The 21,195-nt window shown below is 49.0% G+C and overlaps 2 protein-coding genes across 2 annotated transcripts; both read left to right on the top strand.

The window, feature by feature from the left end:
- The first annotated feature begins 2,621 nt into the window (after nt 1-2,621).
- Nucleotides 2,622-4,627, top strand: LOC141239068 (uncharacterized). Its single transcript, XM_073668504.1, has 5 exons — nt 2,622-2,635; nt 2,732-3,010; nt 3,098-3,211; nt 3,894-4,209; nt 4,595-4,627. The coding sequence occupies exons 1-5, from the start codon at nt 2,622-2,624 to the stop codon at nt 4,625-4,627; spliced, it is 756 nt and encodes a 251-aa protein (XP_073524605.1).
- An 88-nt stretch (nt 4,628-4,715) lies between these two features.
- On the top strand, nt 4,716-19,272 carry LOC141239066 (uncharacterized). The gene is made up of 7 exons (XM_073668503.1): nt 4,716-4,976; nt 5,064-5,271; nt 5,365-5,481; nt 17,487-17,620; nt 17,707-17,925; nt 18,022-18,251; nt 19,130-19,272. Exons 1-7 carry the CDS (start codon nt 4,726-4,728, stop codon nt 19,246-19,248), a joined length of 1,278 nt encoding a protein of 425 aa, XP_073524604.1. The 5' UTR covers nt 4,716-4,725; the 3' UTR covers nt 19,249-19,272.
- Nucleotides 19,273-21,195: the final 1,923 nt, after the last annotated feature.

The following is a 21,195-nucleotide window of genomic DNA, read 5'->3' as shown; positions in this document are numbered from 1 at the left end:
TGAACTCAGCCTTACAGTGTATTCTCACTTCTATCCTGTATTTTGTTGTATATTCCAGAGTGAACAGCATGTACTGTGGGAATAAATCTGCTATGGTGGATTCTTATAAATGACCAGTAGATGGCAGTGTAGTCTGATCTCAGTGCATGGCAATGCTGGGGGAGGGGGGCTGTGTGTTTCTGTATTGAAGCTTCATTCTCTGAGAAGACATTGAATGTTAATTAGCTGCTTGTATAGGGGGAGGTTTAGGATAAATCTGCTATAGTGTCCTTTAAAAAGAAATAGTAGAATGCAGTATAGTCTACTTCACATCGCCCTCCCCAGGTCCGACACACAGCACAGCATCTCCATCCCCAGGTCCGACACACAGGGCGGCACCTCCCTCCCCAGGTCCGACACACAACTCAGAATCTCCCTCCCCTGGTCCGAAACAGCGCAGAACCTTCCTCCCCAGGTCCGACACACATCTCAGCACCTCCCTCCCCAGGTCCGACATACAGTACGGCACCTCCCTCCCCAGGTCTGACACACAACTCAGAATCTCTCTCCCCAGGTCCGACACAGCGAAGAACCTTCCTCCCCAGGTCCGACACACATCTCAGCACCTCCCTCCCCAGGTCCGACATACATACAGCTTTGCATCTCTCTCCCCAGGTCCGACATACATACATACAGCTTCTCCCTCCCAGGCCCGACATGCATACAGCTTTGCATCTCCCTCCCCAGGTCCGACATACACACAAACAGCATCTCCCACCCAGGCCCGACATACATACAGCTTTGCATCTCCCTCCCCAGGTCTGACACACATACATACAGCATGCCCCTCCCCAGGCCCGACATACATACAGCTTTGCATCTCCCTCCCCAGGTCCGACATACATACATACTTCTACTACATCAATTAATGAGCCTTTTTCAGACATGTTTCTATGTCATTAATTGCTTTTAAAATACACAACACAGACCACAGCAATTTATGGCAAATTTAAAGTAGTATGTAAAGTCCTATCTCCTGTCCATGATAGGACATGGCTGACGTCCCACTGTGATGTCAGCCATACCCTTTTATGAACATGAAGAACTACAGAAGCCTGGGGGACCCAGAAACTATTGGCGGCACACAGGTGAGGATGGAACCTGCTTGGTGCTGCCTCAAGCTGCACCTGGTTACAGCATCAGATTGTCAAGGGAGCAAGGGCATGATGTGTGCCAGCTACCTTCACAAGTCAATGCAGAAACCAGGCTGATCACGATATGAAATGTGCTGTCACCACCGCTCACATCACCATCTTGCAAAGCTAATTGGTAGACGTCCAAGGCCTTTACACTGCTAATAAATTGAACTTGCATAGCCGCTTCACTGACTTCACCTTCAGACTGAGCCTCTTCAATGGAAGGTTGCCTGGAGATATACAATGAATCAAGAATTAGAAAATAAGCATATTAAATTATTATAATAAAATAACATTAAATCTATGTAGATACATACCTTCAAACAACACCAAGACTAGAGCCACATAAGCTCAAGCTCAAGGAAGATACATAAATAAATGAATAAAAATATTTTTATTAAGGTAATTTAAAAATTATCACATATAAGGTCATTTAGGAAACAGAAGCCTTCCAATACCAATTGCAAAAACCCTTTTGTATAAATTACAAATGTATATATCAATAATAGATATCCTAAAACATGGCCCATATCTCATATCGGTTTAATATTAGGCTTAAGACCATTACAGTACATAAAGGGATAGTCCTTGTAACAAAGTATCAAGAAATAGCTAGAGTTGCAACACAAAGTATTAGTTATATATAGTATATAAGTCAAGACCCAAATGACTGGACTATATCTAAATTATGAAGAAGATTTTATAATTAGCCTTAATCAACCATGGTATATCCAGGATAAAGTGTCAAAGCATAATGCAGGGCTCAATTGAGGGATAATACTCACAAGTAAACAAGGTTTTCAGCATAGGATGGGGTTTAATGCTATGCTGAAAACCTTGTTTACTTGTGAGTATTATCCCTCAATTGAGCCCTGCATTATGCTTTGACACTTTATCCTGGATAAACTGAGGTGTCATGGTATTTTATATTTATATGGTAGAGAGTAGGCCGGAGCCAGCCATGCAATGTACTTTTCACACCTGAATAGTGCAACAGTAGCAACTCAAATGTAACATTTGAATTTCACACTTTTATTTGCTTTTCACACTCATAGACAAATACTGGCCAGCATTTACACCACCACTTCTTTAAACTTGTGCTTTATTAATTAACATTTATTTAATTGCCAAGGACACTATATACCTTTAATTATCTATTAGGATACACACAGACAGTCTGACATCTGACTCATTCATAACAGATGTAAAACTAAGCCATGAATTAAAAGACTTTTAAGGGAGCAATCTAATTGGTGAAGGTATGGTCCCCTCCTGTATATAAGTCAGCTTCTGAGGACACTTTTTCAGATCACTTTTGGGAATCTGGCTCTCAGCTCTTTCTGATACTGGTCTCTGGTCATTTTTCTGTGTTTTTGGCCTCTTGTAGGGTGACTCCAGCAGCTTTTTGGAAAGCTTTACTCAACTCTAGACACATCGGAAGCAGATATGGAATCAGCAGTGTAAGTAGATTGACTTTTCATAATTCTTTGCTTACCAATGTCATGCAGAATTCTTTCTAAGTAGATGAAATTCTTTTCTTATGTATTTTTAAACAGGCACAATAGGACTCCAATGACCTGCCCTATCTGTTTCAAAACAGATAATATCCTGTCTACTCATCTGCGCAGAAAATGCATGAAGCTCCGCAGCGAAGATGAAATAAAGACAACACTTGCTAAAGCAAAAAACAACTTGGTGGCCGTAGCTTCCAAAGGAATCGCCATTGACTACAGAGAGGTTTCCAACCTGGTGTGTGATAGCAAATGTCTGGATAGTGTCCTTAAATTCCTTGAGGGACGTGGATTTATAATCTACAATAAGCCTCTTCTGCCAAGGTTTGTCATGTAGAATCTATAATGTTTCCCTTTTATAACAAGTAAAAAAAAATGATTAATAATAATTTGTGCATTTGGTCATTTCAGGAATAACGGTTTTAAAAGCACAGAAGCATCAAGCATCCAGGAAAGAATACAGACTGTTGGTGAAGAAGACGCGCCATGTAGAGAAGAAATTAACCCTGGATATAAAAAGAAATGGTAAGTGACATTCTATCTCCAAGACTCATTCATATCTAGAAATAGATCTGTGTGTACATAGATAGAAATGGTTATAGTCTTTTACAAATGTCTGAATAAAACATTTAGTATGAAACACATAGGCGCTCCTGTCCAAAGGACATCAAGGTTTATTAAACATAATGTTAAAATGGGGCAGAGGTGAACGGACAAATACAATTGTTTAAATTCTATTTAGTTTTTTTCCCATTTTAAGTTCCCATCTATCTATATCAGGGGTGGGGTACCTTGGCCTTCCAGCTGTTATAAAACTACAACTCCCAGCATGCCCTAGCAGCTTGCAGCAGTTGAGGCATGCTGGGAATTGTACTTCTCCCACAGCTGGAGGGCGAGGGTTCCCCACCCCTGAACTATATTAATCCCTTCCCTCTTCAGCAACTTTTATTGATATATTGCACATAATAAATTCCATTTTCATGGTAATCACTCTAATTACAGCATATATCAGAAAATAAGATGAATATATTAGTGACTCCAAATTTTTATATATCATGTCTCATACTAACATATGCCAAATATATAAATTGAAAATGCGCAGTATCAATATGCTGATAAAACAACATTATGCTCATCACAGTCAGACATAAATGTCTGATGCATTTGTTTTAAATGTACCTTTAACTTGTTTCTTATTTTGTCACAGCCCACAAACATGCAACACTGTAATTACAGAGGAAGAGGATGATATCAGGATAATGTATTCAGATGAAGAAGACACTGATGAAAAAATAACTGAAGAAACAGGAATGGCATCTGAATGTGAACCTGAAGAAGAAGAAAAGGAAAACTCATCACTGGAGACAAAAGCAAGTGAACCCAAGATTTTATGGAGCAACTCCTTGAGGAAAAAAATGTCAGATTCTAACATGTATATGAAGCACTCCCTGAAGGCAGAACTTCTCTCCGGCTTTGTAAACTACCTTTCAAATACCCTATCCGTCCAGCGGCCCAAACAGGAGGTAAGAAAACTAGCAGCAATAATACTGCACCCCTATATACTGCAGGACAGCCAGTTATTTTATATCTGGGATCACCATGGATATACACAGACAGGTTATACCTCTATATATGGCAGTGTAACCAATCACTCTCCACCCCTATATACTGCTAGTCAGTGTATATTCATGGTAAGCATTTATATATGAACTGGTTGTACTGCCATATATTGGGGTATCACAGATCACAGCTAGTCAGTATATATCCATGATCCTATGTTATTCACTATATATATATATATATATATATATATATATTATATATATATATATAGTATATATATCAGTAAATTATGATGGGGTGACCATACTTTGCATTGGGGCCTTTAAGCTCTTGTGTTTACCTCAGAACCTAAGCAGTTTTTCATTATTTAATTTATAAGTCATGGTTTCATTATTATTAATTATATTTTAAATTATAATTTTCAGGCCGAGAATGTTGCTCGTCTCCTGTATTTTATGGACAATGATAAGCCATCAATGGACTTTGTTTTTAACATCCAGAAGACTAATGAATATTTTTCAAAGCTTCTGGAAATTGGCAACACTCATCAGACTGTCTTCAATTATTTAAAAAGTTTGAAGCGATTTCTTGACTATATGAAAAACTCCACTGATCTGATACACAAAGACAAGAAGGTCTATGATGCACTTTGTATCTTCGTTGATCAACTGGGTGTGTTCCAAAAGAGGATCAGCAAAGGGATATCTAAAGAAAATGTGGCAAAGAAGTAAGTGAAAAAACTGGTCTAAAACACATTTTTCAATTACGTATTCATTCATTCAATATCCGTTCTCATTCCTATTTCTTTTCACAGACAGAAATGTTTGAGATATGGAACTCAGACACCGGAGCAGCTAGAAAACATCCTGACAGTTGCAAAACCTACTTTTATGCACGTCTTAAGGCTGGCAAAAGAAGGGGGAAATCTACATGTGGACGAAAAACTGACAATTCTTCAGTATTTGGAAGCGCTTATCATTGTCAGAAAGCTGCAGAGACCTGGTGTCGTTCAGCATATGACGGTTAGGAGCTTTCAGCTTTGTATTGCTTATGTAAATGAATGATGGAGGGTTGTGATTTTTTAAATTAATGTATGTTGTTTTTTGATCTTACAGGTCGATGAGTGGAAAGATAGAATAACTAAAAAGGATCATGTAGGTATCACTGTGTATGAGCACAAGACAGCGGCAAATCAGGTGGCAACAGTCATTTTAACTAAAGAAGAGGAAAGCGTAAGTATATTACAGCTCTGTATGCCTTTCTCTCTCTCTGCCCCCTCTCTCTCTGTGCCCCCCTTCTCTCTCTGTATGCCCCCCTCTCTCTGTGCCCCCCTCTCTCTCTGCCCCCTCTCTCTCTGTGCCCCCTCTCTCTGTGCCCCCCTCTCTCTCTGTGCCCCCTCTCTCTCTGCCCCCTCTCTCTCTGTGCCCCCTCTCTCTCTGTGCCCCCCTTCTCTCTCTGTATGCCCCCCTCTCTCTGTGCCCCCCTCTCTCTCTGCCCCCTCTCTCTCTGTGCCCCCTCTCTCTGTGCCCCCCTCTCTCTCTGTATGCCTTTCTCTCTCTGTGCCCCCCTCGCTCTCTGCCCCCTCTCTCTCTGTGCCCCCTCTCTCTGTATGCCTTTCTCTCTCTGTATGCCTTTCTCTCTCTGTGCCCCCCTCTCTCTGTATGCCTTTCTCTCTCTGTATGCCTTTCTCTCTCTGTGCCCCCCTTTCTCTCTGTGCCCCCTTCTCTCTCTGTGCCCCCTCTCTCTCTGTGCCCCCCTCTCTCTCTGTATGCCTTTCTCTCTCTGTATGCCTTTCTCTCTCTGTGCCCCCCTCTCTCTGTATGCCTTTCTCTCTCTGTGCCCCCTCTCTCTCTGTGCCCCCCTCTCTCTGTATGCCTTTCTCTCTCTGTATGCCTTTCTCTCTCTGTGCCCCCTCTCTCTCTGTATGCCTTTCTCTCTCTGTATACCTTTCTCTCTCTGTGCCCCCTCTCTCTCTGTGCCCCCCTCTCTCTGTATGCCTTTCTCTCTCTGTATGCCTTTCTCTCTCTGTGCCCCCCTCTCTCTGTATGCCTTTCTCTCTCTGTATGCCTTTCTCTCTCTGTGCCCCCTCTCTCTCTGTGCCCCCCTCTCTCTCTGTATGCCTTTCTCTCTCTGTATGCCTTTCTCTCTCTGTGCCCCCCTCTCTCTGTATGCCTTTCTCTCTCTGTATGCCTTTCTCTCTCTGTGCCCCCCTCTCTCTCTGTGCCCCCCTCTCTCTCTATATGCCTTTCTCTCTCTGTGCCCCCTCTCTCTCTGTGCCCCCCTCTCTCTCTGTATGCCTTTCTCTCTCTGTATGCCTTTCTCTCTCTGTGCCCCCCTCTCTTTCTGTATGCCTTTCTCTCTCTGTGCCCCCTCTCTCTCTGTGCCCCCCTTCTCTCTCTGTATGCCTTTCTCTCTCTGTGCCCCCTCTCTCTCTGTGCCCCCCTCTCTCTGTATGCCTTTCTCTCTCTGTGCCCCCCCTCTCTCTGTATGCCTTTCTCTCTCTGTATGCCTTTCTCTCTCTGTATGCCTTTCTCTCTCTGTGCCCCCTCTCTCTCTGTGCCCCCCTCTCTCTGTATGCCTTTCTCTCTCTGTGCCCCCTCTCTCTCTGTGCCCCCCTCTCTCTCTATATGCCTTTCTCTCTCTGTGCCCCCTCTCTCTCTGTGCCCCCCTCTCTCTGTATGCCTTTCTCTCTCTGTATGCCTTTCTCTCTCTGTGCCCCCCTCTCTCTGTATGCCTTTCTCTCTCTGTGCCCCTCTCTCTGTATGCCTTTCTCTCTCTGTGCCCCCCTCTCTCTCTGTGCCCCCTCTCTCTGTATGCCTTTCTCTCTCTGTGCCCCCTCTCTCTCTGTGCCCCCCTCTCTCTGTATGCCTTTCTCTCTCTGTATGCCTTTCTCTCTCTGTGCCCCCCTCTCTCTGTATGCCTTTCTCTCTCTGTATGCCTTTCTCTCTCTGTGCCCCCTCTCTCTCTCTGTGCCCCCCTTCTCTCTCTGTATGCCTTTCTCTCTCTGTGCCCCCTCTCTCTCTGTGCCCCCCTCTCTCTCTGTATGCCCCCCTCTCTCTGTGCCCCCCTCTCTCTCTGTATGCCTTTCTCTCTCTGTGCCCCCCTCTCTCTCTGTATGACTTTCTCTCTCTGTGCCCCCCTCTCTCTCTGTGCCCCCCTCTCTCTCTGTATGCCTTTCTCTCTCTGTGCCCCCCTCTCTCTCTGTGCCCCCTCTCTCTCTGTGCCCCCCTCTCTCTCTGTATGCCCCCCTCTCTCTGTGCCCCCCTTCTCTCTCTGTATGCATTTCTCTCTCTGTGCCCCCCTTTCTCTCTGTGCCCCCCTTCTCTCTCTGTATGCCTTTCTCTCTCTGTGCCCCCCTTCTCTCTCTGTATGCCTTTCTCTCTCTGTGCCCCCCTTCTCTCTCTGTATGCCTTTCTCTCTCTGTGCCCCCCTCTCTCTCTGTGCCCCCTCTCTCTCTGTGCCCCCCTCTCTCTCTGTGCCCCCCTTCTCTCTCTGTATGCCTTTCTCTCTCTGTGCCCCCTCTCTCTCTGTGCCCCCCTTCTCTCTCTGTATGCCTTTCTCTCTCTGTATGCCTTTCTCTCTCTGTGCCCCCTCTCTCTCTGTGCCCCCCTCTCTCTGTATGCCTTTCTCTCTCTGTATGCCTTTCTCTCTCTGTGCCCCCTCTCTCTCTGTGCCCCCCTTCTCTCTCTGTATGCCTTTCTCTCTCTGTGCCCCCTCTCTCTCTGTGCCCCCCTCTCTCTCTGTATGCCCCCCTCTCTCTGTGCCCCCCTCTCTCTCTGTATGCCTTTCTCTCTCTGTGCCCCCCTCTCTCTCTGTATGCCTTTCTCTCTCTGTGCCCCCCTCTCTCTCTGTGCCCCCCTCTCTCTCTGTATGCCTTTCTCTCTCTGTGCCCCCCTCTCTCTCTGTGCCCCCTCTCTCTCTGTGCCCCCCTCTCTCTCTGTATGCCCCCCTCTCTCTGTGCCCCCCTTCTCTCTCTGTATGCCTTTCTCTCTCTGTACCCCCCTTTCTCTCTGTGCCCCCCTTCTCTCTCTGTATGCCTTTCTCTCTCTGTGCCCCCCTTCTCTCTCTGTATGCCTTTCTCTCTCTGTGCCCCCCTTCTCTCTCTGTGCCCCCTCTCTCTCTGTGCTCCCCTCTCTCTCTGTATGCCTTTCTCTCTCTGTGCCCCCCTCTCTCTGTATGCCTTTCTCTCTCTGTATGCCTTTCTCTCTCTGTGCCCCCCTCTCTTTCTGTATGCCTTTCTCTCTCTGTGCCCCCTCTCTCTCTGTGCCCCCCTCTCTCTGTATGCCTTTCTCTCTCTGTATGCCTTTCTCTCTCTGTGCCCCCCTCTCTCTCTGTATGCCTTTCTCTCTCTGTATGCCTTTCTCTCTCTGTGCCCCCTCTCTCTCTGTGCCCCCCTCTCTCTGTATGCCTTTCTCTCTCTGTGCCCCCTCTCTCTCTGTGCCCCCCTCTCTCTCTATATGCCTTTCTCTCTCTGTGCCCCCTCTCTCTCTGTGCCCCCCTCTCTCTGTATGCCTTTCTCTCTCTGTATGCCTTTCTCTCTCTGTGCCCCCCTCTCTCTGTATGCCTTTCTCTCTCTGTGCCCCCCTCTCTTTCTGTATGCCTTTCTCTCTCTGTGCCCCCTCTCTCTCTGTGCCCCCTCTCTCTCTGTGCCCCCCTCTCTCTCTGTATGCCTTTCTCTCTCTGTATGCCTTTCTCTCTCTGTGCCCCCCTCTCTCTGTATGCCTTTCTCTCTCTGTATGCCTTTCTCTCTCTGTGCCCCCTCTCTCTCTCTGTGCCCCCCTTCTCTCTCTGTATGCCTTTCTCTCTCTGTGCCCCCTCTCTCTCTGTGCCCCCCTCTCTCTCTGTATGCCCCCCTCTCTCTGTGCCCCCCTCTCTCTCTGTATGCCTTTCTCTCTCTGTGCCCCCCTCTCTCTCTGTATGCCTTTCTCTCTCTGTGCCCCCCTCTCTCTCTGTGCCCCCCTCTCTCTCTGTATGCCTTTCTCTCTCTGTGCCCCCCTCTCTCTCTGTGCCCCCTCTCTCTCTGTGCCCCCCTCTCTCTCTGTATGCCCCCCTCTCTCTGTGCCCCCCTTCTCTCTCTGTATGCATTTCTCTCTCTGTGCCCCCCTTTCTCTCTGTGCCCCCCTTCTCTCTCTGTATGCCTTTCTCTCTCTGTGCCCCCCTTCTCTCTCTGTATGCCTTTCTCTCTCTGTGCCCCCCTTCTCTCTCTGTATGCCTTTCTCTCTCTGTGCCCCCCTCTCTCTCTGTGCCCCCTCTCTCTCTGTGCCCCCCTCTCTCTCTGTGCCCCCCTTCTCTCTCTGTATGCCTTTCTCTCTCTGTGCCCCCTCTCTCTCTGTGCCCCCCTTCTCTCTCTGTATGCCTTTCTCTCTCTGTATGCCTTTCTCTCTCTGTGCCCCCTCTCTCTCTGTGCCCCCCTCTCTCTGTATGCCTTTCTCTCTCTGTATGCCTTTCTCTCTCTGTGCCCCCTCTCTCTCTGTGCCCCCCTTCTCTCTCTGTATGCCTTTCTCTCTCTGTGCCCCCTCTCTCTCTGTGCCCCCCTCTCTCTCTGTATGCCCCCCTCTCTCTGTGCCCCCCTCTCTCTCTGTATGCCTTTCTCTCTCTGTGCCCCCCTCTCTCTCTGTATGCCTTTCTCTCTCTGTGCCCCCCTCTCTCTCTGTGCCCCCCTCTCTCTCTGTATGCCTTTCTCTCTCTGTGCCCCCCTCTCTCTCTGTGCCCCCTCTCTCTCTGTGCCCCCCTCTCTCTCTGTATGCCCCCCTCTCTCTGTGCCCCCCTTCTCTCTCTGTATGCCTTTCTCTCTCTGTGCCCCCCTTTCTCTCTGTGCCCCCCTTCTCTCTCTGTATGCCTTTCTCTCTCTGTGCCCCCCTTCTCTCTCTGTATGCCTTTCTCTCTCTGTGCCCCCCTTCTCTCTCTGTGCCCCCTCTCTCTCTGTGCTCCCCTCTCTCTCTGTATGCCTTTCTCTCTCTGTGCCCCCCTCTCTCTGTATGCCTTTCTCTCTCTGTATGCCTTTCTCTCTCTGTGCCCCCCTCTCTTTCTGTATGCCTTTCTCTCTCTGTGCCCCCTCTCTCTCTGTGCCCCCCTCTCTCTGTATGCCTTTCTCTCTCTGTATGCCTTTCTCTCTCTGTGCCCCCCTCTCTCTCTGTATGCCTTTCTCTCTCTGTATGCCTTTCTCTCTCTATGCCCGCCTCTCTCTCTGTATGCCTTTCTCTCTCTGTATGCCTTTCTCTCTCTGTGCCCCCCTTTCTTTCTGTATGCCTTTCTCTCTCTGTGCCCCCTCTCTCTCTGTGCCCCCCTCTCTCTGTATGCCTTTCTCTCTCTGTATGCCTTTCTCTCTCTGTGCCCCCCTCTCTCTCTGTATGTCTTTCTCTCTCTGTATGCCTTTCTCTCTCTGTGCCCCCCTCTCTCTCTGTGCCCCCCTTCTCTCTCTGTATGCCTTTCTCTCTCTGTGCCCCCCTTTCTCTCTGTGCCCCCCTTCTCTCTCTGTATGCCTTTCTCTCTCTGTGCCCCCCTTCTCTCTCTGTATGCCTTTCTCTCTCTGTGCCCCCCTTCTCTCTCTGTGCCCCCTCTCTCTCTGTGCTCCCCTCTCTCTCTGTATGCCTTTCTCTCTCTGTGCCCCCCTCTCTCTGTATGCCTTTCTCTCTCTGTATGCCTTTCTCTCTCTGTGCCCCCTCTCTCTCTGTATGCCTTTCTCTCTCTGTATGCCTTTCTCTCTCTGTGCCCCCTCTCTCTCTGTGCCCCCCTCTCTGTATGCCTTTCTCTCTCTGTATGCCTTTCTCTCTCTGTGCCCCCCTCTCTCTCTGTATGCCTTTCTCTCTCTGTATGCCTTTCTCTCTCTATGCCCCCCTCTCTCTCTGTATGCCTTTCTCTCTCTGTATGCCTTTCTCTCTCTGTGCCCCCCTCTCTTTCTGTATGCCTTTCTCCCTCTGTGCCCCCTCTCTCTCTGTGCCCCCCTCTCTCTGTATGCCTTTCTCTCTCTGTATGCCTTTCTCTCTCTGTGCCCCCCTCTCTCTCTGTATGTCTTTCTCTCTCTGTATGCCTTTCTCTCTCTGTGCCCCCCCCTCTCTCTGTGCCCCCCTTCTCTCTCTGTATGCCTTTCTCTCTCTGTGCCCCCCTTTCTCTCTGTGCCCCCCTTCTCTCTCTGTATGCCTTTCTCTCTCTGTGCCCCCCTTCTCTCTCTGTATGCCTTTCTCTCTCTGTGCCCCCCTTCTCTCTCTGTGCCCCCTCTCTCTCTGTGCTCCCCTCTCTCTCTGTATGCCTTTCTCTCTCTGTGCCCCCCTCTCTCTGTATGCCTTTCTCTCTCTGTATGCCTTTCTCTCTCTGTGCCCCCCTCTCTTTCTGTATGCCTTTCTCTCTCTGTGCCCCCTCTCTCTCTGTGCCCCCCTCTCTGTATGCCTTTCTCTCTCTGTATGCCTTTCTCTCTCTGTGCCCCCCTCTCTCTCTGTATGCCTTTCTCTCTCTGTATGCCTTTCTCTCTCTATGCCCACCTCTCTCTCTGTATGCCTTTCTCTCTCTGTATGCCTTTCTCTCTCTGTGCCCCCTCTCTCTCTGTGCCCCTTCTCTCTCTGTGCCCCCCTCTCTCTGTATGCCTTTCTCTCTCTGTATGCCTTTCTCTCTCTGTGCCCCCCTCTCTCTGTATGCCTTTCTCTCTCTGTATGCCTTTCTCTCTCTGTGCCCCCCTATCTTTCTGTATGCCTTTCTCTCTCTGTGCCCCCTCTCTCTCTGTGCCACCCTCTCTATGCATGCCTTTCTCTCTCTGTGCCCCCCTCTCTCTGTATGCCTTTCTCTCTCTGTATGCCTTTCTCTCTCTGTGCCCCCCTTCTCTCTCTGTATGCCTTTCTCTCTCTGTGCCCCCTCTCTCTCTGTGCCCCCCTCTCTCTCTGTATGCCTTTCTCTCTCTGTATGCCTTTCTCTCTCTGTGCCCCCCTCTCTCTCTGTATGCCTTTCTCTCTCTGTATGCCTTTCTCTCTCTGTGCCCCCTCTCTCTCTGTGCCCCCCTCTCTCTGTATGCCTTTCTCTCTCTGTATGCCTTTCTCTCTCTGTGCCCCCCTCTCTCTGTATGCCTTTCTCTCTCTGTATGCCTTTCTCTCTCTGTGCCCCCCTCTCTTTCTGTATGCCTTTCTCTCTCTGTGCCCCCTCTCTCTCTGTGCCCCCCTCTCTCTGTATGCCTTTCTCTCTCTGTATGCCTTTCTCTCTCTGTGCCCCCCTCTCTCTGTATGCCTTTCTCTCTCTGTATGCCTTTCTCTCTCTGTGCCCCCTCTCTCTCTGTGCCCCCCTTCTCTCTCTGTATGCCTTTCTCTCTCTGTGCCCCCTTTCTCTCTGTGCCCCCCTCTCTCTCTGTATGCCCCCCTCTCTCTGTGCCCCCCTCTCTCTCTGTATGCCTTTCTCTCTCTGTGCCCCCCTCTCTCTCTGCCCCCTCTCTCTCTGTGCCCCCCTCTCTCTGTGCCCCCCTCTCTCTCTGTATGCCTTTCTCTCTCTGTGCCCCCCTCTCTCTCTGTGCCCCCTCTCTCTCTGTGCCCCCCTCTCTCTCTGCATGCCTTTCTCTCTCTGTGCCCCCCTCTCTCTCTGTGCCCCCTCTCTCTCTGTGCCCCCTCTCTCTCTGTGCCCCCCTCTCTCTCTGTATGCCTTTCTCTCTCTGTGCCCCCCTCTCTCTCTGTGCCCCCCTCTCTCTCTGTATGCCTTTCTCTCTCTGTGCCCCCCCCCTCTCTCTGTGCCCCCTCTCTCTCTGTGCCCCCCTCTCTCTCTGTATGCCCCCCTCTCTCTGTGCCCCCCTTCTCTCTCTGTATGCCTTTCTCTCTCTGTGCCCCCCTTTCTCTCTGTGCCCCCCTTCTCTCTCTGTATGCCTTTCTCTCTCTGTGCCCCCCTTCTCTCTCTGTATGCCTTTCTCTCTCTGTGCCCCCCTTCTCTCTCTGTGCCCCCTCTCTCTCTGTGCTCCCCTCTCTCTGTATGCCTTTCTCTCTCTGTGCCCCCCTCTCTCTGTATGCCTTTCTCTCTCTGTATGCCTTTCTCTCTCTGTGCCCCCCTCTCTTTCTGTATGCCTTTCTCTCTCTGTGCCCCCTCTCTCTCTGTGCCCCCCTCTCTCTGTATGCCTTTCTCTGTATGCCTTTCTCTCTCTGTGCCCCCCTCTCTCTCTGTATGCCTTTCTCTCTCTGTATGCCTTTCTCTCTCTGTGCCCCCCTCTCTCTCTGTATGCCTTTCTCTCTCTGTATGCCTTTCTCTCTCTGTGCCCCCTCTCTCTCTGTGCCCCCCTCTCTCTGTATGCCTTTCTCTCTCTGTATGCCTTTCTCTCTCTGTGCCCCCCTCTCTTTCTGTATGCCTTTCTCTCTCTGTATGCCTTTCTCTCTCTGTATGCCTTTCTCTCTCTGTGCCCCCTCTCTCTCTGTGCCCCCCTCTCTCTGTATGCCTTTCTCTCTCTGTGCCCCCCTCTTTCTGTATGCCTTTCTCTCTCTGTATGCCTTTCTCTCTCTGTGCCCCCTCTCTCTCTGTGCCCCCCTTCTCTCTCTGTATGCCTTTCTCTCTCTGTGCCCCCTCTCTCTCTGTGCCCCCCTCTCTCTCTGTATGCCTTTCTCTCTCTGTATGCCTTTCTCTCTCTGTGCCCCCCTCTCTCTCTGTATGCCTTTCTCTCTCTGTATGCCTTTCTCTCTCTGTGCCCCCCTCTCTCTCTGTATGCCTTTCTCTCTCTGTATGCCTTTCTCTCTCTGTGCCCCCCTCTCTTTCTGTATGCCTTTCTCTCTCTGTGCCCCCTCTCTCTCTGTGCCCCCCTCTCTCTGTATGCCTTTCTCTCTCTGTATGCCTTTCTCTCTCTGTGCCCCCCTCTCTCTGTATGCCTTTCTCTCTCTGTATGCCTTTCTCTCTCTGTGCCCCCTCTCTCTCTGTGCCCCCCTTCTCTCTCTGTATGCCTTTCTCTCTCTGTGCCCCCTCTCTCTCTGTGCCCCCCTCTCTCTCTGTATGCCCCCCTCTCTCTGTGCCCCCCTCTCTCTCTGTATGCCTTTCTCTCTCTGTGCCCCCCTCTCTCTCTGCCCCCTCTCTCTCTGTGCCCCCCTCTCTCTGTGCCCCCCTCTCTCTCTGTATGCCTTTCTCTCTCTGTGCCCCCCTCTCTCTCTGTGCCCCCTCTCTCTCTGTGCCCCCCTCTCTCTCTGCATGCCTTTCTCTCTCTGTGCCCCCCTCTCTCTCTGTGCCCCCTCTCTCTCTGTGCCCCCCTCTCTCTCTGTGCCCCCCTCTCTCTCTGTATGCCTTTCTCTCTCTGTGCCCCCCTCTCTCTCTGTGCCCCCCTCTCTCTCTGTATGCCTTTCTCTCTCTGTGCCCCCCTCTCTCTCTGTGCCCCCTCTCTCTCTGTGCCCCCCTCTCTCTCTGTATGCCCCCCTCTCTCTGTGCCCCCCTTCTCTCTCTGTATGCCTTTCTCTCTCTGTGCCCCCCTTTCTCTCTGTGCCCCCCTTCTCTCTCTGTATGCCTTTCTCTCTCTGTGCCCCCTTCTCTCTCTGTATGCCTTTCTCTCTCTGTGCCCCCCTTCTCTCTCTGTGCCCCCTCTCTCTCTGTGCTCTCCTCTCTCTCTGTATGCCTTTCTCTCTCTGTGCCCCCCTCTCTCTCTGTGCCCCCCTCTCTCTCTGTATGCCTTTCTCTCTCTGTGCCCCCCTCTCTCTCTGTGCCCCCTCTCTCTCTGTGCCCCCCTCTCTCTCTGTATGCCTTTCTCTCTCTGTGCCCCCCTCTCTCTCTGTGCCCCCCTTCTCTCTCTGTATGCCTTTCTCTCTCTGTGCCCCCCTTTCTCTCTGTGCCCCCTTCTCTCTCTGTATGCCTTTCTCTCTCTGTGCCCCCCTTCTCTCTCTGTATGCCTTTCTCTCTCTGTGCCCCCCTTCTCTCTCTGTGCCCCCCTCTCTCTCTGTGCTCCCCTCTCTCTCTGTATGCCTTTCTCTCTCTGTGCCCCCCTCTCTCTCTGTGCCCCCCTCTCTCTCTATATGCCTTTCTCTCTCTGTGTCCCCCTCTCTCTCTGTGCCCCCCTCTCTCTCTGTGCCCCCCTTCTCTCTCTGTATGCCTTTCTCTCTCTGTGCCCCCCTCTCTCTCTGTGCTCCCCTTCTCTCTCTGTATGCCTTTCTCTCTCTGTGCCCCCCTCTCTCTCTGTGCCCCCCTTCTCTCTCTGTATGCCCCCCTCTCTCTGTGCCCCCCTCTCTCTGTATGCCTTTCTCTCTCTGTATGCCTTTCTCTCTCTGTGCCCCCCTTCTCTCTCTGTATGCCTTTCTCTCTCTGTGCCCCCCTTCTCTCTCTGTGCCCCCCTCTCTCTCTGTGCTCCCCTCTCTCTGTATGCCTTTCTCTCTCTGTGCCCCCCTTCTCTCTCTGTATGCCTTTCTCTCTCTGTGCCCCCCTCTCTCTCTGTGCCCCCTCTCTCTCTGTGCCCCCCTCTCTCTCTGTGCCCCCCTTCTCTCTCTGTATGCCTTTCTCTCTCTGTGCCCCCCTTCTCTCTCTGTATGCCTTTCTCTCTCTGTGCCCCCCTTCTCTCTCTGTGCCCCCCTCTCTCTCTGTGCTCCCCTCTCTCTCTGTATGCCTTTCTCTCTCTGTGCCCCCCTTCTCTCTCTGTATGCCTTTCTCTCTCTGTGCACCCCTCTCTCTCTGTGCCCCCTCTCTCTCTGTGCCCCCCTCTCTCTCTGTGCCCCCCTTCTCTCTCTGTATGCCTTACTCTCTCTGTGCCCCCCTCTCTTTCTGTATGCCTTTCTCTCTCTGTGCCCCCCTTCTCTCTCTGTGCCCCCCTCTCTCTCTGTGCTCCCCACTCTCTCTGTGCCCCCCTCTCTCTCTGTGCCCCCTTCTCTCTCTGTGCCCCCCTTCTCTCTCTGTGCCCCCCTCTCTCTCTGTGCCCCCCTTCTCTCTCTGTATGCCCCCCTCTCTCTGTGCCCCCCTCTCTCTGTATGCCTTTCTCTCTCTGTATGCCTTTCTCTCTCTGTGCCCCCCTTCTCTCTCTGTATGCCTTTCTCTCTCTGTGCCCCCCTTCTCTCTCTGTGCCCCCCTCTCTCTCTGTGCTCCCCTCTCTCTGTATGCCTTTCTCTCTCTGTGCCCCCCTTCTCTCTCTGTATGCCTTTCTCTCTCTGTGCCCCCCTCTCTCTCTGTGCCCCCTCTCTCTCTGTGCCCCCCTCTCTCTCTGTGCCCCCCTTCTCTCTCTGTATGCCTTTCTCTCTCTGTGCCCCCCTTCTCTCTCTGTATGCCTTTCTCTCTCTGTGCCCCCCTTCTCTCTCTGTGCCCCCCTCTCTCTCTGTGCTCCCCTCTCTCTCTGTATGCCTTTCTCTCTCTGTGCCCCCCTTCTCTCTCTGTATGCCTTTCTCTCTCTGTGCACCCCTCTCTCTCTGTGCCCCCTCTCTCTCTGTGCCCCCCTCTCTCTCTGTGCCCCCCTTCTCTCTCTGTATGCCTTACTCTCTCTGTGCCCCCCTCTCTTTCTGTATGCCTTTCTCTCTCTGTGCCCCCCTTCTCTCTCTGTGCCCCCCTCTCTCTCTGTGCTCCCCACTCTCTCTGTGCCCCCCTCTCTCTCTGTGCCCCCTTCTCTCTCTGTGCCCCCCTTCTCTCTCTGTGCCCCCCTCTCTCTCTGTGCCCCCCTCTCTCTCTGTATGCCTTTCTCTCTCTGTGCCCCCCTCTCTCTCTGCCCCCTTCTCTCTCTGTGCCCCCTCTCTCTGTGCTCCCCTCTCTCTCTCTGTATGCCTTTCTCTCTCTGTGCCCCCCTCTCTCTCTGTATGCCTTTCTCTCTCTGTGCCCCCCTCTCTCTCTGTATGCCTTTCTCTCTCTGTGCCCCCTCTCTCTCTGTGCCCCCTCTCTCTGTGTGCCCCCCTCTCTCTCTGTATGCCTTTCTCTCTCTGTGCCCCCCTCTCTCTCTGTATGCCTTTCTCTCTCTGTGCCCCCTCTCTCTCTGTGCCCCCTCTCTCTCTGTGCCCCCCTCTCTCTCTGTGCCCCCCTTCTCTCTCTGTATGCCTTTCTCTCTCTGTGCCCCCCTTCTCTCTCTGTGCCCCCTCTCTGTGTGCCCCCCTCTCTCTCTGTATGCCTTTCTCTCTCTGTGCCCCCCTCTCTCTCTGTATGCCTTTCTCTCTCTGTGCCCCCCTTTCTCTCTCTGTGCCCCCCTCTCTCTCTGTATGCCTTTCTCTCTCTGTGCCCCCCTTTCTCTCTCTGTGCCCCCCTCTCTCTCTGTATGCCTTTCTCTCTCTGTGCCCCCTCTCTCTCTGTGCCCCCTCTCTCTCTGTCGTTCTTTATTTTATTTTTTTTTCATTTTCTATTCCAGTGGTTTGATATCTACTTTGATAAAGTGAGGCCCACATTCTTGAAGCCAAACAAGGAAAATAAGAGATTTTTTATTTCATCATCTGGAGAAAAAATCTACAATGTTTCAAATGATGTTGCAAGACTTCATACCAAGTATGTATTTTAAAATAGAAACTATTAGTTAATAAGTCTACATGGTCATAATAAGATGATTAACTTAATTTTCTTTTATTATACAGATTTGGATTGAAGCCAGTAACCAGCCAGATAGCGAGACGGATGGCAGAAACATTTGTCGCTGCAAATTGTAAAGAAAGTATTGATAAAGATCACTTTTCAAAGTATCTGGCACATAGCAACAGTACTGCGGAGCGCGTTTATCGGGAAAACACTATGGACATGCTGATCCGAGCATCAAACTTGACCCGAAAAATTCAAGAGGAAGCTTCAACATCAAGGTAAGTATGTGAATAGTGGTGCGGTTGTCTCCAGCCTCGCTGCATCAGGTTGACTATTCTTATGTGATCTGTTACTAAAACATTTATATTTTACAGCGCTGCAATGGAAGTGGACTGTGTGAACGAGAACCATAAAGACTCTTCTCCTCCTCCTTTGAGTTCCAAGGATGAAGAATTTAAAAGATTTGAAACAAAATATCCAGTAACTTTAGAGAAGGAGTTCCCATCGCTAAAAAAGTGTATTGAAGCCTCTGAAAGGCATGGGCGACACATTTATGATCGGTGGAGGAAGACACAGCACACAATGCGTGTGGACTATATCATCGGTAAGATGTTCAAATGGCTGCTCTGCCATGTATCTAATCCCACACAATTTTATAATCCAATCTTGTATGAAACTGTCTGCTGAACTGGGTATCTAATCCTATCCTGCATGATACATTCTTCTGACCTGTGTATCTAATCCTATCCTGTTTGATACTGCCTTCTGGGCCATGTATTTACTCCAATCCTGTGTAATACTATCTGCTGAGTTGGGTATCTAATCCTATCCTGTTTGATACTCCCTTCTGGGCCATGTATTTACTCCAATCCTGTGTAATACTGTCTGCTGAGCTGGGTATCTAATCCTATCCTGCATGATACATTCTTCTGAGCTGGGTATCTAATCAAATCCTGCATGATACATTCTTCTGAGCTGTGTATCTAATCCTATCCTGCATGATACATTCTTCTGAGCTGTGTATCTAATCCTATCCTGCATGATACATTCTTCTGAGCTGTGTATCTAATCCTATCCTGCATGATACATTCTTCTGAGCTATGTATCTAATCCTATCCTGCATGATACATTCTTCTGAGCTGTGTATCTAATCCTATCCTGCATGATACATTCTTCTGAGCTGTGTATCTAATCCTATCCTGCATGATACATTCTTCTGAGCTGTGTATCTAATCCTATCCTGCATGATACATTCTTCTGAGCTATGTATCTAATCCTATCCTGCATGATACATTCTTCTGAGCTGTGTATCTAATCCTATCCTGCATGATACATTCTTCTGAGCTGTGTATCTAATCCTATCCTATGTGACACTGTTGAGCTGTGTATCTAACCCATCTAATCAAGACACATGTAATAACCATTGTTTAGTATCTATATCACATTACCATATTAATACATTTTTTGACATTTTCTCAACAGGATTGTTTGAAGACATAAGAGCAGAAGAAGAGGAGGTGAATGAATGCATCCGGAAGCAGAGATGGAAAAACAACGTGCCAAGAGCGAAAGACATATTGCTGCAATGGAGGAAAAGATGACCCGGAGAATGAAAAAGAAGGATTGATGATTGATGAAGAATGAAATGAATGTGGACCTTTTTCTACCTAAAATAAAGCAAAATGAAGTTTTTTATTTCATGTTTCATTTGTTTATGGGCACACATGTTCATATACAGTTTAGTAAGCAAAAGGTGTTCAAAAACCGAGTATCTAAAAATGAAGATTTAATAGGTTGGGTGATATTAATCCGGGACAGTGCAAGTGTCTAGTAAATGGGAGCAGAACAGCATTAAGTACAAGAAGTCATATTATTACCAGTCAATCAAATGTGCAACATCAGCCCAAAAGCCTTAAAGCCATGTCCCACTTTTTGCTTTTTTCAAATATCTAACTCTACAAAGCATTCATTGCTGTTGGGGGTGTACATAGAAATCATGGGGCCCCATAGCAGAACTTCTAATTGCCACCACCTCCACCCCCAAAAAAGAGGGTGGGGGAGGAAAAACAAAACTTAAATTACTGTCTGGGTCACAGAAGAGCAGATCTCACAACTTTTCAGCCTTTACACAGTAATTTTCCTCCTGCTTAAAGGGATATTCCCATCTCCAAGATCCTATCCCAATATGTAGTAGGTGTAGTAATATTAGCAGATTTCTCCAATTAGAAATGTAGTATAGTATTTTTGATTCACTATCTCTTACCTCATGTGCAGGCATCGCAGGACCTTAGGTATCCATGGTTACGACCACTAGCAACTAGCTATCTGTCTTTATCCTTGGACGTAACTATGGATACCTAAGGTCCTGCACATGAGGAAAGAGACCTAGTGAATCAGAAAAAATATACTACATTTATAATTGGAGATATTTGCTAACATTACTATTACACCTACTACATATTGGGATAGGATCTTGGAGATGGAAATACCCCTTTAAGTCCTAGATTTCTCTTTCATTCTCCCCATAAAGTATGCTGCCAACAAAAGTGCCCCCCAACCACAGTATGATAACCCCATTGTGAATTCCTCCACATTCACAGTATAATGACCCTCACCTCAACTCCTAACTCAAAGTATGGTGACCCCAACACAGCCCTCCATGCAGTAAAATGGACCTACATACAGTATAATGGACCCCATATCTTCCAAATATAATAACCCACATAGCCTTCCATATAGTATAAGCATGGTCCTTCATGCAATATAATGCATCCCCCATGGTCCTTAAAGTATAGTGCAGCCCCCATAAGGGTATAAAACAGCCACAGTCCTGCAGTAATATGGGCACCACATACTGATTTAAAAAATATATATATGAATACTTACTGCTACTCGTTCCTCCTGCTGCTTCAGTCCATGGGACATCACTTTCTGCACACGTTGACTATCTGCTGAACTTTCTGCAAGGTTTCTGCATCTGTTTGCAACAAACACTGCTGAAAAACCAGGTGGAAACACCCAGAGACTGAACCAGGTAGGACAGAAGAGCTGTCACTCATAATGCTGACAGCCCAGCACACTCCAGAATACATAGGACGGCTGAGCTGTCACTCACAACATCCATAGGCCACAGACAGCAATGCAGCCATGACAGTAGGTCATTTATTAATGTTAGACTGATAGTATGTGCCATATACAACACTCAATCTCACAAAATCTCACGCTAAAAATTGGCAGGGAGATCCATGTTTACAAGAAAATCCTAAATCTCGCAGCCATTATCTTTCCAGGGTCTTGAACGCATCGTGAAGAAAATCACCGGCCTAATATTAACCTTGATTGAGGGTAAATTATTTTTCAATGGGAGACTGAGAGTGAGGGCCGTATGTGGCTTATACTATGTCTACTAAATGAGGTTACCCACTTTCCAGTGCTGACATCTCGACTTGTGAAGGTTCAAGATGGCCCAAACTTACAGTGTGTACAGAGCTCAAGTAGAACTACACAATGAGTGGTGGCACTTGTTCATAGCAAAAGTGGTTCCAGTA

This window comes from Phyllobates terribilis, unplaced genomic scaffold (genome assembly GCF_046119375.1).
Source record: "Phyllobates terribilis strain yellow unplaced genomic scaffold, ASM4611937v1 Scaffold_764__1_contigs__length_703092, whole genome shotgun sequence".
In the NCBI taxonomy this organism is placed as follows: domain Eukaryota; kingdom Metazoa; phylum Chordata; class Amphibia; order Anura; family Dendrobatidae; genus Phyllobates; species Phyllobates terribilis.
This window is presented reverse-complemented; position numbering and strand designations above follow the sequence as displayed.